Raw genomic sequence first — 15,415 nt, forward strand, 5'->3', positions numbered from 1 at the left:
GAGCCCCAACATTGAGGGGCTAGGCCGGCGCCGGAGGGATTTCTGCCCCGCCAGCTGGCGGAAACGGCCTTTGTTGCCCCGCCAGCTGGCGCAGAAATGACATGTCGGGGCTGCACATGCGCGGGAGCGTCAGCGGCCGCTGACAGTTTCCCGCGCATGCGCAGTGGGGAGAGTCTCTTCCGCCTCCGCCATGGTGGAGACCGTTGCGGAGGCGGAAGGGAAAGCGTGCTCCCACGGCACAGGCCCGCCCGTGGATCGGTGGGCCCCGATCGCGGGCCAGGCCACCGTGGGGGCACCCCCTGGGGTCAGATCGCCCCGCGCCCCCCCCAGGACCCCGGAGCCCGCCCACGCCGCCTTGTCCCGCCAGTAAATAGGTACTCTAATTTACGCCGGCGGGACAGGCAATTTATCGGCGGGACTTCGGCCCATCCAGGCCGGAGAATCGAGCGGGGGGGCCCGCCAACCGGCTCAGCCCGATTCCCGCCCCCTCCCAATCTCCGGTACCGGAGACTTCGGCAACCGGCGGGGGCGGGATTCACGGCAGCCAACAGCCATTCTCCGACCCGCTAGGGGGTCGGAGAATGACGCCTAGGGTCTCGGTCTTCCAACGGGAGATAGACCGAATGGTTGACCGGTACGGACTGCGGGCCACTTTCCCGTACCTGGATACCGTCACCATCTGCGGCCACGACCAGCAGGGCCACAACGCTAACCTTTCCAAATTCCTCCACACCGCCAACCTCCTTAACCTAACCTACAACAAGGAGAAGTAGGAACCTACAACAAGTGTTCAGTATGAACCGATTAGCCAACCTTGGCTATGTGGTTCAGAACCGGGTTCTAGGGCCTGACCCCGATCGCATGCGCCCCCTCATGGAACTCCCCCTTCCCCACTGCCCCAAGGCCCTCAAACGATGCCTGGGCTTCTTCTCATACTACGCCCAGTGGGTCCCTAACTATGCGGACAAGGCCCGCCCACACATTCACTCCACCGTTTTCCCCCTGACGGCCGAGGCTCACCAGGCCTTCAACCGTATCAAGGCCGACATCGCCAAGGCCGCGATGCACGCGGTCGACATGGCGCTCCCCTTCCAAGTTGAGAGCGATGCATCAGACGTCGCACTGGCCGTCATCCTCAACCAAGCAGGCAGGCCCGTGGCATTCTTTTCCCGCACCCTCCATGCCTCCGAAATTCGGCACTCCTCTGTCGAAAAGGAGGCCCAAGCTATCGTTGAAGCTGTTCGGCATTGGAGGCATTACCTGGCCGGCAGGAGATTCACTCTCCTCAGTTACCAACGGACGGATGCCTTCATGTTTAACAACACACAGCGGGGTAAGATCAAAAATGATATGATCTTGAGGTGGAGGATCGAGCTCTCTACCTACAGTTACGAGATTTTGTATCACCCCGGTAAGCTCAGCGAGCCCCCTGATGCCCTATCCCTAGGTACATGCGCCAGCGCACAAGTGGACCGACTCCGGACCCTGCAAGATGATCTCTGTCACCCAGGAGTCACCCGCTTTTATCACTTCATAAAGGCCCGCATCGAGGAAGTCAGGCCTATCACCAGAGACTACCAGGTCTACGCGGAGTGTAAACCGCACTTCTACCGGCCAGACCTGGTGAAGGCCACCCGCCCCTTTAAACGCCTCAGCGTGGACTTCAAAGGGCCCCTCCCCTCCACCGACCGCAACGCGTACTTTCTTAATGAGGTCGACGAATATTCAAGATTCCCCTTTGCCATCCCATGCCCCGATATCGCGTCTGCCACCGTCATCAAAGCCCTCAACACCATCTTCGCTCTGTTCGGTTTCCCCGCCTACATCCACAGCGACCGGGGATCCTCATTTATGAGCGATGAGTTGCGCCAGTACCTGCTCAAGAAGGGCATTGCCTCGAGCAGGAAGACCAGCTACAACCCCCGGGGAAACGGGCAGGTGGAGCGGGAGAATGGGACGGTCTGGAAGGCCGTCCAGCTGGCCCTCCGGTCCACAAATCTCCTGGCCTCCCGCTGGCAGGAGGTCCTCCCCGACGCCCTTCACTCCATTCGGTCGCTCCTGTGCACTGCGACTAACAAAACTCCCCATGAACGTCTCTTTGCCTTCCCCAGGAGGCCCACCTCCGGGGTTTCGCTCCCAACATGGCTGGCAGCTCCAGGACCCGTTCTCCTCCGCAAGCACTTGCAGCTCCACAAGGCGGACCTGTTGGTTGAGAGGGTACAGCTACTCCACGCGAACCCGCAGTACGCCTACGGAGCATACCCTGACAGCCGCCAAGACACAGTCTCCCTCAGGGACATGGCGCCAGCTGGGTCCCCACACACACCCCCCTCTGCTCTGGCGCCACCCTCCCTCCCCCCAGCGCACCCCACCACAGCCCCCACTCCAGGACGATCCGTCCTCCCCTTGGTTCCACCCGGGAATGAAGATGAGGTCGGCACGCTCCCGGAGTCACCGACGACCGAACCAACACCCAAATCACCACCAGAACTGCGGCGTCGTAACGACGGATCAAGGCCCCCGATCGTCTAAATATGTAACCTCTTCCTTAAATTTTAAACAACCTGTATGTAAATAGTTTTCCACCCCCCACCCCCCCCCCCCCCCCCCCCCCACTGGACTCTTTTTTTAACAGGGGGTGAATGTGGTAGTCACCACTGTTGTATTGTATATACTGCATACGAGGGTATTACGGTAAGGTCCCTGTACTACAGGTACGGGGGTAGATCCCTGCCTGCTGGCTCCGCCCAGTAGGCGGAGTATAAATGTGTGTGCTCTCCGAACTGCAGCCATTTCGGCAGCAGCTGCGGGAGGCTCCACATCTCTGTGTAATAAAACCTCGATTACACTCTACTCTCGTCTCGTCGTAATTGATCGTGCATCATATATATATATAAAATAAATATATTCAGTCTGCTGCAGACATTGAACTATCATCTCTAAGTTACCAAAGAAAACAAGCACACAATTCTGGGGGGAAAAAAACTAACCTTGAACATAGTTGTTCCAGGCTCACGTCCACCCAGCACATTGCCCTCCACGATCTGCGCAATTCTTGTGTCTGCCACTCGCATGAAGTCACTGACTAGATCAGTGACGTCGACTGACCAGTCAGGTCCTAACATGGTGATCACCTGGTTGGTGCCCTCTGAGGAAGTTGTGTGGAATTGTGTGAACACTCGTACTAATGCATGTTGGTACTGCAGAGTGCAGCCTCGTGTTTTGCCTCGCTCTTCCTCATCTTCATCCTCACTGTCACGGGTGGGCCTGAAAAATAGAGTACATGTACAGCAAGGTAAATGTTAAATTAACATATGTCTTTGAAATTTAAAAATATATTTTCACTATTATATGAAAGGCCTTATGGCAACACGCCAACTGCTCCAATGACTATGCAATATTTGGCAAGGCTTCATAAAGCTGTAATATATCAGCTGCATCAGCCAAACAATTGGATATACAAAGGAGCCAAAATGTTACTTGGCTGGAGACCTTCTCTCAAGGTTCCTGCCAAAGTAATTCTAAAGGAAATTGTTGGGAGTTTATGACAATATACCTGAGGAGATTTCAAATTTAAGTTTCCATCTGTTGCTGTGGAAAAATGCCTAGCCTCTTTCCAAAACCTCCTGAGTCCCTGGAACTCACCATGTAGAGATCACTGATCCTGAAGCGCTTTGCAACATTGGCAGTCGAGGATGTGGTACTCCAAAACAATTGGATACTAGCAAATTATAGGCACTTCTCCCTACCTTGTTATTGGTCTCTTCACACTATCGGCAAACACATTCATGCAGATGATCTGTTCGGGGTTCACAAGAAGAACCTGAGGATGGGCAGCACGGTAGTATAGTGGTTAGCACAATTGCTTCACAGCTCCAGGGTCCCAGGTTTGATTCCCGGCTTGGGTCACTGTCTGTTCGGAGTCTGCACGTTCTCCCTGTGTGTGTGTGGGTTTCCTCCGGGTGCTCCGGTTTCCTCCCATAGTCTAAAGATGTGCAGGTTAGGTGGATTGGCCATGATAAATTGCCCTTAGTGTCTAAAAAGGTTTGGTGGGGTGACTGGGTTACTGGAGGTGTGGGCTTAAATGGGGTGCTCTTTCCAAGGGCCGGTGCAGACTTGATGGGCTGAATGGCCTCCTTCTGCGCTGTAAATTCTATGATATGCCAATGTATCTATTGTTGCAATGCCAGATAATTTTATAACTGGACAGGAGATTCCAGGATGAAACCCTGGCTCAAAAGCCCGTAAATTAAAAAAAATGGAGGAACCACTAATTAGTTTTAACTTCCAGAAAAAAAGTATTAAACATGTAAAAATTGGATTATGATACAATACTCTTTTACTCCCCCTTAGCTTCACAACTACCATGCCGATTTTAGGATTAACACGAATTACAAAGTACATTTTAACCTACAATGGTCGTATTAACACAAAGTCCCTTTCCAGCACACAAGGTGACTGTGGGCATATACATTCTCCACTCTGAACCCCAAGTGAATGTTTGTGATGTCTCCTCAGAATCCCCCTCAGATGATTGCCACGGGAGATTTTCCACACTCCACTCCAAAATACACGCTTTAAAAATCTTCTGTTATGACCATAATGCTTTTTCTTAGCAGTTGCATTCCGAAATCCAGAACAGGTTTTCCAAATGACACTTTTAAACAAAGCTTCTGTTACACTTTTAATAGCGATTCCAATCCAGGAGTTTAGACCAACCCCTTTAGGATTTATTTGCCTTGACTGCTATGTAAATTGCACAACTGCTTTAACTCTCGATTCCCAGATTGTATTAAAATGACATCAAAAGTTTCATCCACCACTGAAGCCTGCTGACCCACTTTAAGTCTAGTTACTGCAATTGTCTCGTTAACTTAGAACACTTATTGTACTCTTCCTTGAAGTCTTATGAACAATACCTTGGTCTCTGTTCACTTAACACCAGACTTCTTACACACTCTGGATGGGATTCTCTGTTCGTTCGTGCCGGAGGGAATCTCTGTTCTCGCTGCAGTGAATGGAGTTTAGGCTGAGTGCCAAATCGTCTGTTCTCGTTGGTAGTGGGGCGAATTCGAAACAAAGAATTCTAGCCTCTTTCTGTCCCAATTCTCTGGTTATCTGAACTGTAGCTTGTAATTTAGGAAGCCTGCCTCATTGCAGCTCCCGTCCTGTCCAATCTTTCTTCTGGTGGAGTTGAGCGATGTTCACTCCCCAAGATCCTACATCCAACTTTCCACAAATTCAGCTAAAACTAAACCATAAAAACTTCTCAACCTTACAAGGTCCCAGTTCATAGAATCACAGGGCAGAAGAAGGCTATTCGGCACATCAAGTCTGCATCGGCCCTTGGAAAGAGCACCCTACAGCACCCTACTTAATGTCGCTGAGCAACACTGCACACCTCTGCTGACCTATTTATTTACTCTTCATGCCATAGTCCTCTCTAACCACAATAAAAACACAGTTGGTTGCACATTCTCCCCATGTTTGCATCAGTTTCACCCCCACAACCCAAAGATGTGCAGGCCAGGTGGATTGGCCATGCTAAATTGCCCCTTAATTGGAAAAAAACGAATTGGATACTCTAAATTTAAAAAAAATAAAAACACAGCTGGAACTTGACCCACACAAAAACACCTTTGTCCAGCATGATTCTAACTGTAGGTTTTGCCCTTACTGACACAAAAACATTAAATTAAGCCGACTTATAACTATGCCTTAATTGTAATGGTCCCAATACAAATATAAATCCCTTAAAACTATCTCTGTTTTCCAATCATTGTTTTCCTTCCCTCTTCCAATGGGAAAAAACCCCACTGTCTTTCGGGTCCTCCAGGGTATCCTGTCTGTGATGGGAATCATGTGGGCTGAGTGGGAATTCATTCACCACTTAAAAGTGCTGCACTTTGAGTTTTTTATTGAAAAGATCATGCACTGAGATTGCCCAGTAGAGGTACCATGGCATGGTGGCACAGTGGTTAGCACTGCTACCTCACTGTGCCAGGGACCCGAGTTCAATTCCGGCCTGGGGTGACTGTGTGTAGAGTTTGCATATTTTCCCCATGTCTGCATGTGTTTCCTCTGGGTGCTTGGTTTCTTCCCACTGTCCAAAGATGTGCAGTTTAGGCAGATTAGCCATACCAATGTGCGGGCTTACGGGGATAGGGCGGGGGAGTGGGCCTAAGTAGAGTGTTCTTTCAGAAGGTCAGTGCAGGCCTGATGGGTTGTATATCCTCCTGCACTACAAGGGTTTTATTACTCCTGAAGCCCAACCACTTGGAAAACAGTGGCAGAATCGGAAAGGTCAAAATGGATTTACCATAAGGAATTCATGCTTGACAAATCTACTGGAATTCTTCCAGGATATAACTAGTAGAGTGATGAGGGGGAGCTTGTGGGTGTGGTTTGTTTGGACCTTCAGAAGATTTTCGACACAGTCCCACAAGAGTCTAGTGTGTAAACGTACAGCATATGGGATTGAGGATAGTGTATTGAAGTATATAGAGAACTAGTTTAAAGACAGGAAACAAAGAGTACTTGTTTATAACTTAGGTGAGGCCACAGTTGGAGTATTGTGTGCAGCTCTGGTCACCACATTATAGGAAGGATGTGGTTACACTCGAGGGGGTGCAGAGGTAATTCACCAGGATGTTGTCTCGATGGAACATTTAAGTTATGAAGAGAGGTTGGATAGGCTTAAGTTGGTTTTGTTGGAGCAGAGAAGGCTGAGGGGCGAACTGATCAAGGTGTACAAGATTATGAGGGGCATGGACAAGGCTGATAAGGAACAGATGTTTCCCAGAGAGCGGTAAGCATATGAATTTGCTGCCACAGAAAGTAGTTGTGTCAAATCATTGTACATTTCAAGAAGCAGTTATATCTGGCTCTTGGATCAAAATGGATCAAAGAGTACGGAGGGAAGGCAGGGACTAGCTACTGAGTTGGATGATCAGTTATGATCATAATAAATGGCAGAACAGGCTTGAAGGGCCGAATTGCCTACTCCTACTCCTATTTTGTATGATTCTTGGGGTGGGATTCTCCGTTCCTGCGGCTAAGTTCCGGCTCAAACGGTGAATCCGTGGGAGGTTCACGTCAAAAGAATTAGCGCGAAACCCTCACCGCTTCCGGTACCGGTGAGGGCTCGCACCGGCACCGCGTGAAACAACTGCGGATCGGGTCGAGAGGAGCCGGAGAATGGCCAGGTCCCGGGTGGCGCATGTGCACGATGACGACCTGCACCAGTCGCGCCGTACAATATGGCGCTGGCTGTGTGGGTAACCTAACCCGCTGACCGCGACCCCACAGCCCACCCCCGGCTGCCCCCCACCAATCCCCCAGCCCTGGTAGACGCCCCACCGGCCAGCGGCATGGATCCCGGTCCCAGTCTGCAGCCAGCATGCCAGCTCAAACCACGAGTTGGGAACCCAGCCCATCGGGGGCGGAGCATCGTGGGTGGGCCGGCTGATGAGGCGTCAACGGCATTGTGAATGTGTGCGGCGCGCATCACGACGATGGTGGTTTGGAGGGGGCGGAGAATCGCAAACTGGCGTCAAACCGCCGCCGGCCCTGATTCTGCCGTCGGAACCGATTCCCGCCCGATTGCCGATTACGATTTCGCCATCAGGCAATGGAGAATTCCGCCCTATGTTTCTGTAATAATGCAAATGTCAGATCATGTAAAAATTTCCTTGTCATCGAATCAAATCAACTATTTCAATTACCTGATGGAAGACATAACAACAATAAAACAAAGCTGTGAAATGTCTCCCCATCTCCAAAAATACTGAACAAGACTGCAGAATATCAATCTAATCCCATAACCCACACTATTCAAGCCTAGTCAGTTGCAATACATCCATCCTCCATCCACGGTTCCAACAGCATTGAATATCTGATCATCTGCGTCAAAAGGTAATTGGATAAATACTCTGAGGGAAATTTTCAGAACCAAGGGGAAAGAAGTGGGGAATGGGACTAATTGGATAGGTCTCTCAGAGATCCAACACATGCATAATCGGCTGAAACTCCTTTTTCTGCATTCTCTAATTCTATCATTCTATTGTTGTTCTGAGTACATTATTTGCTGAAAGACTATTTTGCATTTGCATTATTCAGGCAGAGGAAACAATCATTAATCTCTTGTACCATTTTAATGTTTTGATTAAATTTATATCATACTGTTAACATGTCAAGTTCAACTAACAAAAGGGTTAGAGACTAATTAAAAGTAGGCGCTGTAGCTGTGGTACAGAACAACGCTAACAGCTTAGATTCAATTCTCATACCAGCTGAGGTAGTTCTTGGAGTCTTGTCTCCTCACCTTGCTCCAAAGTTGAAAATGAAATGAAAATGAAATGAAATGAAATGAAAATTGAAAATGAAAATCGCTTATTGTCACGAATAGGCTTCAATGAAGTTACTGTGAAAAGCCCCTAGTCGCCACATTCCGGCGCCTGTTCGGGGACGCTGGTACGGCATGAGCAATGATTAGTAACTCTCAGACAATAAGGACGCTGCATGGAGAGAGTGGCGTGTTGTGGCAAATTGCATACATTTGCATAGATACAGAATTTACAGCGCAGAAGGAGGCCATTTGGCCCATCGAGTCTGCACCGGCTCTTGGAAAGAGCACCCTACCCAAGCCCACATTTCCACCCTACCCACATAACCCAGTAACCCCACCCAACACTATGGGCAATTTTGGACACTAAGGGCAATTTAGCATAGCCAATCTACCTAACCTGCACATCTTTGGATTGTGGGAGGAAACCGGAGCACCCGGAGGAAACCCACGCACACACGGGGAGAACGTGCAGACTCCGCACAGGCAGTGACCCAAGCCGAGAATCAAACCTGGGACCCTGGAGCTGTGAAGCAATTGTGCTAACCGTTATGCTACTGCGCATGGTATGTTGGTTTTCAGATAACAGTAAATTGTTGAGCATATTCCAGGGCAGTTCACACACTGAGTTTAGAATGAGCTTTTCATTCAACAAATGTAGCTGGGGAGATCAGTTAAAGACACTTACTAGTGCTGCAAGCTTACACAGCATGATAGGGGAATGTTCATTCAAGGTGACAAAATTGGTTGGCAGCGAGGCAGACCAATCCTGAATATATAGTTTTGAAAGATGGGTTAAAATCAGCCTTTTCAATAGACCAAAGCAGTCAGGGGAACAGAGAGGGAACAGAGAGATTGTGCCCTTAACCTTTGGTTGACTTAAGAGATGTGAACATGTAGGGCCTGCAGAAAAGAGATTAGCACCAGTTAGTGCAGAGTGCTCATTTTTAATTGTGTTTATTCCATAACAGGGGTGGAGCTATGTAGTTTATTATCTTATGGCACAGGCAACAATAGGAAATTGATTGATATTTTGAAAATGTCAAACCGGGTCACACAATATGGACAAGGAAATTAAATTGACTTATTAATTTGTGACTGAAAAAGTAAAGGAGTAAGAGTTTTAAATAAATGAGGGAGAATTTCATCTGGTGAGGGAAAGAGAGTAATATAACCAGGAAACTTTTGTATGAGCCCAGCAAAAAGGAGCAACTGTGACAGCATCAGTCCAAGAAAAGGAGAAATTGCCTTGTTAGATGCCAGCCGTGTGCAGAAGATCACTCAAGAGACTTGGGCACTCCAACACAGTGCACTGTGGAAAATGACGTTATATGGCTACAACATTAAAACAATGTTCCCTTTGCTCTCTCAGGTTATATGTGTAGATGAATGGGGCATTTTCCTTTGGTGTCTTAGCCAACATTCATCCTAAATCAACATCACAAATAGATTATTTATCCATTATCATATTGCTACTTGTGGGACTCAGAGTGCAAAATTTGCCACATTTTCGATATTATAACAGTGATTACACATCAAAAAGTACTTAATCGACTGTAATTAACTGACTTAATCAATGGAGCAGCACATTAGCACAGTGATTAGCACTGTTACTTCACAGTGCCAGGGATCCGGGTTCGATTCCCGGCTTGGATTACTGGCTGTGTGGGGTCTGCACGTTCTCCCCGTGTCTGCATGTATTCCCTCCGGGTGCTCCAGTTTCCTCCCACAAGTCCTGAAATATGTGCTTGTTAGGTGAATTGGACATTCTGAATTCTCCCTCAGTGTAACCGAACAGGCGCCATAGTGCGGCGACTAGGGGATTTTCACAGTAACTTCATTGCAGTGTTAATGGAAGCCTGCTTGCGACACAAATAAATATTATTTATTTAAAGCAATTTTGACATAATCTGATGTCATGAAAGACAATTCTTTCTTAAACATGCAAAGGAATATTTACTGACAGTAAACCTGATAGGCCAGGTTGCAGAATGCTTGGCAGATTATTGTAACCTGAAACAAATTTCTAAAAAGGGAAATGTTATCAATGGTTTTTGTGGTGGCGTGCCCCTTTATGGGGGGTGAAGTTATCGGAGGTCACTTGACCCATCGGGCCAATTGCGGAGAGGTGATTGTTTGACAGTTGGAGTTGACATTTGGGAGTCCGGTAACCGTTGAGGTAACAAGCTTTCTCATCGCTTTCCAATGTATATAATTGTTTGCTTCCAAATAAACCTCCTGTTCGTTTACCTGCCTTGTTGGTCGTCAGTTCCTCACAGTTATTATATTTGGCGATGAGGTAAAGCAGAACATTTTAATCATCTGCTGCAATTTGGGACAACAGCCCTTGAATCACAGCCCTTTTAAGAAACACTACTACAACAACTTGTGACTGCTGAAATGCCTTTATTTGGAAAGTTGGAACCATTTAGTCCCGAAACAGAAAAATGGGTCCAATATATGGAGGGTCTCCGATTGCTTTTTAGGGCCAATGAAATTTGTGGCGTTGGGGGGGGGGGGGACTGGTCAAAGAACACTATCATTCAAAATCATCGGTGATAATGCAGCGATATATTAATTTAATTCTACAATGGGAAACCCATGGAGTCATTAGCAGCATTCATTGCATCATTAAAGCAATTAGCTGAACAATGTGAAATCGTTTCGACACTCAACGAACTGTTAGGAGATCGGTCGGTTTGTGGTATGAATAACCTCACCATACAAAAAAAACTACTAGCAGAGACAAAACACATCTTGAAAAGAGCATTAAAGATTGCTCAGGCTACAGAAAGTGCTGAAAAAGGTGCATTAGAGTTACAAAGTAAAGTCAACCGACATTGGTGGAAAATCTCAGGGAGTCGTGTCGTCAGAGATGAGGGCGCTGAAAGATCTGTGTCAAAGAACAGCGAACAAGATGGGACAGAAATACAGAAAGTTCGGTCTGCAAACCACAAACTTAGAAGAATGCTATGGGTGCTGGGGAGGTGTAAATTTAAAGTTGCTATGCATTTTGTCTGAGGGGCATGTTAGAATTAAATGCAGAACTAAACAAAGCCTACCAAGGGCCAAAATAAATTGACTCTGGTGCATAGTTTGAAAATGACTCCGAAGAAGAATCTGAAGTTTACAGAGTAAATAGTATTAAAGTGCCCAAGTCAAACCCAATTGTAATTGTGTTGATGGTGAACAGTTGGTCATGAAGAATGGAGGTCGAAACAGGAGTTTCTGTTGCCGCCATAGGAGAGCAGATGTATTTACAAGTGGGGTCCAGCCCTTAAATTAAAAAGCACAACCGTCAGACTGACCACGTACACTGGAGAAACCTTGAAGATATTCAGTACCACAGTAGCCAGTAACCTGTCAACAACAATCAGTCCAGTTACCGATCATCGTGATCAAGGGCCAAATTTCATGGGCTGAAATTGACTCCATTAAATCTGATCAAGTTGGATGGAGAATTTCAGCATTAATGAAGTCAATTTTCATGGACTATTAAGGAAATGCCAAGAAGTATTTCAGAATGAACTGGGCATGGTACAGGGTGTCAAGGCAAAGATCTATCTTAATCCTGAGGCAACATACAAGTTCTACAGAGCTCGTCCAGTGCCCTATGCTTTATACTAAAAAGCTGAAGCTGAGTTTAAGCGGCTGGAGGACTTAGGAATAATTAAACCTGCGCAGATTTCAGAATGGGTTGCTCCCATCATCCCTGTTGTTAAGCTGGACTGGATCATGCAGCACGGTGGCAGAGTGGTTAACACTGCTGCCTCATGGCACCGAGGTCCCAGGTTTGATCCCAGCCCTGGGTCCCTGTCCGTGTGGAGTTTGCACATTCTCCAAGTGTTTGCGTGGGTTCAACCCCCACAACCCATAGAGAGCAGCACGGTGGCACAGTGGTTAGCACTGCTGTCTCATGGTGCCGAGGTCCCAGGTTTGATCCCAGCCCTGGGTCACTGTCTGTGTGGACTTTACACACCTTCCCCGTGTGTGTGTGGGTTTCACCCCAACAACCCAAAGATGTGGATTGGCCACGCTAAAACTGCCCCTTAATTGGAAAAAATGAATTGGGTACTCTAAATTTATAAAACAAAAGCTGTACTGGACTGCCAGGATAGGTGGAAGTAATAAGCTAACCATCAACCAAGCAGGAAGTTTCTGGTGCGGTTTGGAGGTTTAATGCCCGGTTCCAGGGGCAGATTTTGGATGAGCTGGTGCAAAAAGACATAAGGAAGGAGGGGAATGGCAAAGACCCAGAAAAAAGCTGCTGGGAAGAAGTGGGCGAGCAAAAGTTCGCCGTCGAGTAAAGGGGTCAGCCCGGCAGCAGGAAAGATCGCAGAAGCTGGATATCTGGGTGGGGCATGCCCTTCACAGTAAAGACTTTGGGCGGGATTCTCCGACTCCCCGCCGGTTCGGAGAATCCCCGGGGGGCAGCATGAATCCCGCCCGCTGCTCCGACGCTGGCTGCCGTATTCTCCAGAGCCGGCTTTCGGGTGGGGGCGTGGATCACGCCGCGCCGGTTGGGGGGCCGTTGGCAGCGGCCCCCCCGACAATTCTCCAGGCCCCGATGGGCCGAGTGGCCTTCGGTTTCTGACCAGTCCTGCCGGCGTGAAATGGACATGGTCCCACACCGCGGGATCTGGCTGGTAGGCCGGCTGGTGCGGTCCTCAGGGAGGCGCGAGTGGATCCGGCCCCGGGGGGGGGGGGGGGGGGGGGGGGGGGGGCACGGTAGCCTGGCCCGCAATCGGGGCCCACCGATCTGCGGGCGGGCCTGTGCCGTGGGGGAACTCCTTCCTACAGCGCTTGCCTTGTAGGGCTCCGCCATGGTCGGCGCAGAGAAGACACCCCCACTGCGCATGCGGCAGAATATGCTGGCCGGTCTGCGCATGAGCGGAACCACACCGGCGGTTATGCGCATGCGCTAACTCAACGAGGTTGTGGTACAGAAGTGTAAATTGGAGAATGGGAGGTTTATAGTATTGAAACGATAGATGGGGAATTTCTCTCCTCTAGATGGGGGGACACGGAGAAATGTGGGTGCCGGTGGAAAAAGGGACTGAGAGGGCGGATGGGGAATGAAGGAGCTGCGCCATAGGGGGCGGGGCCGATAGGAAAGCGCTATGGAGATGATGGCGGGAAGCTAGGCGCAGGAAGGAAGAGAGTTCCACACGCAGGGGGAGTAACCATGCTAGATGGGGATCTAGCCGGGGGGGGAGACGACTAACTGGGTTGCTGCTGCTGAGTGCAAGGAGGAGCTGGCAAGAGAAGGGGTGGTCGGGACGGGAAGGCGCCGCCTGGGGGATGGGTGGGTGCGCGGGACCCGGACGGGGGGGCTGGCCTAGAATAGGGGATGGCTAGTCGGCGGGGGGGGGGGGTCCAATTCGGCTGATCACGTGGAATGTGGGAGGCCTGAATGGGCCGATTTAAGTGTTTGCGCACTTAAAAAGACTGAAGGCGGACGTAGTCATGCTTCAGGAGACGCATCTGAAGGTGGCGGATCAGGATAGGTTAAGGAAAGGATGGGTGGGACAGGGTTCCACTCAGGATTGGACGCGAAAAATAGGGGGGTGGCGATACTGGTGGGGAAACGGGTGTCGTTCGAGGCTAGGTGTATAGTGGTGGATAACGGGGGTAGATACGTGATGGTGAGTGGTAGATTGCAGGGAAAGGAGGTCGTGCTGGTAAATGTATATGCCCCGAACTGGGATGACGCGGGATTTATGAAGCGAATGCTTGGACGTATCCCGGACCTGGAGGTGGGAAGCCTGGTAATGGGGGGGGACTTCAATACTGTGCTGGATCCAGGGCTAGACCGGTCTAGATCCAGGACCGGAAGAAGGCCGGCAGCGGCCAAGGTGCTTAGGGGGTTCATGGAACAAATGGGGGGAGTGGATCCGTGGAGATTTGCTAGGCCGTTGGCCAAAGAGTTCTCCTTTTTCTCCCATGTCCACAAGGTATACTCCCGGATAGATTTCTTTGTTCTGAGTAGGGCACTGATCTCGAAGGTGGCAGGAACGGAGTATTCGGCCATAGCCGTTTCAGACCATGCCCTGCACTGGGTGGATCAGGAATTAGGAGAGGAGAGGGAGCAGCGCCCACTCTGGCGACTGGATGTGGGACTATTGGCGGATGAGGGGGTCTGTGGAAGGGTGCGGGGATGCATTGAGAGATACCTGGAGGTCAATGACGATGGCGAGGTCCAGGTGGGGGTAGTATGGGAAATGCTGAAGGTGGTGGTTAGGGGAGAGTTGACCTCCATTAGAGCTTACAAGGAGAAACAAGAGGGCAAAGAAAGGGAGAGATTAGTGGGGGAGATTTTGAGGGTGGATAAAAGATATGCGGAGGCCCCGGACGAAGGACTATATAGAGCGAGGCGAAGACTTCAGACGAAGTTTGACCTGCTGACCACAGGAAAGGCAGAGGCACAGTGGAGGAAGGCACAGGGGATGAGATATGAGTATGGGGAAAAGGCGAGCCGGCTGCTGGCCCACCAACTTCGCAAGAGGATAGCGGCGAGGGAGATTGGGGGAGTTAGGGACGAAACGGGAACTATGGAGCAGAGAGCAGGGAAGGTAAATGAGGTGTTTAAGACCTTTTATGAGAGGCTATATAGGTCCCAACCCCCGGAGGGAAAAGAGGGAATGCAACAGTTTCTGAACCAACTAAGGTTCCCGAGGGTGGAGGAGCAGGAGGTGGCAGGTCTGGGGCGCCAATTGAGGTGGATGAAGTGACTAAAGGACTGGGGAACATGCAAGCAGGGAAGGCCCCGGGATCAGACGGGTTCCCGGTGGAATTCTACAGGAAATATGTGGACCTGTTGGCCCCGCTGCTGGCGAGAACCTTTAACGAGGCCAGAGAAGGGGGATACTACCCCCGACAATGTCGGAGGCGACGATATCACTAATCCTGAAGCGGGATAAAGATCCGCTGCAATGCGGGTCATACAGGCCTATCTCACTCCTAAATGTAGACGCCAAGCTGCTGGCAAAAGTGCTGGCGACGAGGATAGAGGATTGTGTCCCGGGGGTGGTGCATGAAGACCAGACAGGGTTTGTAAAGGGGAGACAACTG

At 49.8% G+C, this 15,415-nt stretch overlaps 1 protein-coding gene across 2 annotated transcripts in view; it reads right to left on the minus strand.

The window, feature by feature from the left end:
• tmem132e (transmembrane protein 132E) overlaps positions 1-15,415 on the minus strand; it is a 951,562-nt gene that overhangs the window by 177,378 nt on the left and 758,769 nt on the right. For both annotated transcript variants that reach the window (XM_072469324.1, XM_072469323.1), the window contains exon 7: positions 2,991-3,267. In XM_072469324.1, the coding sequence (XP_072325425.1) occupies positions 2,991-3,267 (277 nt within the window). The remainder of the gene's footprint in view (positions 1-2,990; positions 3,268-15,415) is intronic.

Source organism: Scyliorhinus torazame, chromosome 12 (assembly GCF_047496885.1).
Source record: "Scyliorhinus torazame isolate Kashiwa2021f chromosome 12, sScyTor2.1, whole genome shotgun sequence".
Taxonomy (NCBI): Eukaryota; Metazoa; Chordata; class Chondrichthyes; order Carcharhiniformes; family Scyliorhinidae; genus Scyliorhinus; species Scyliorhinus torazame.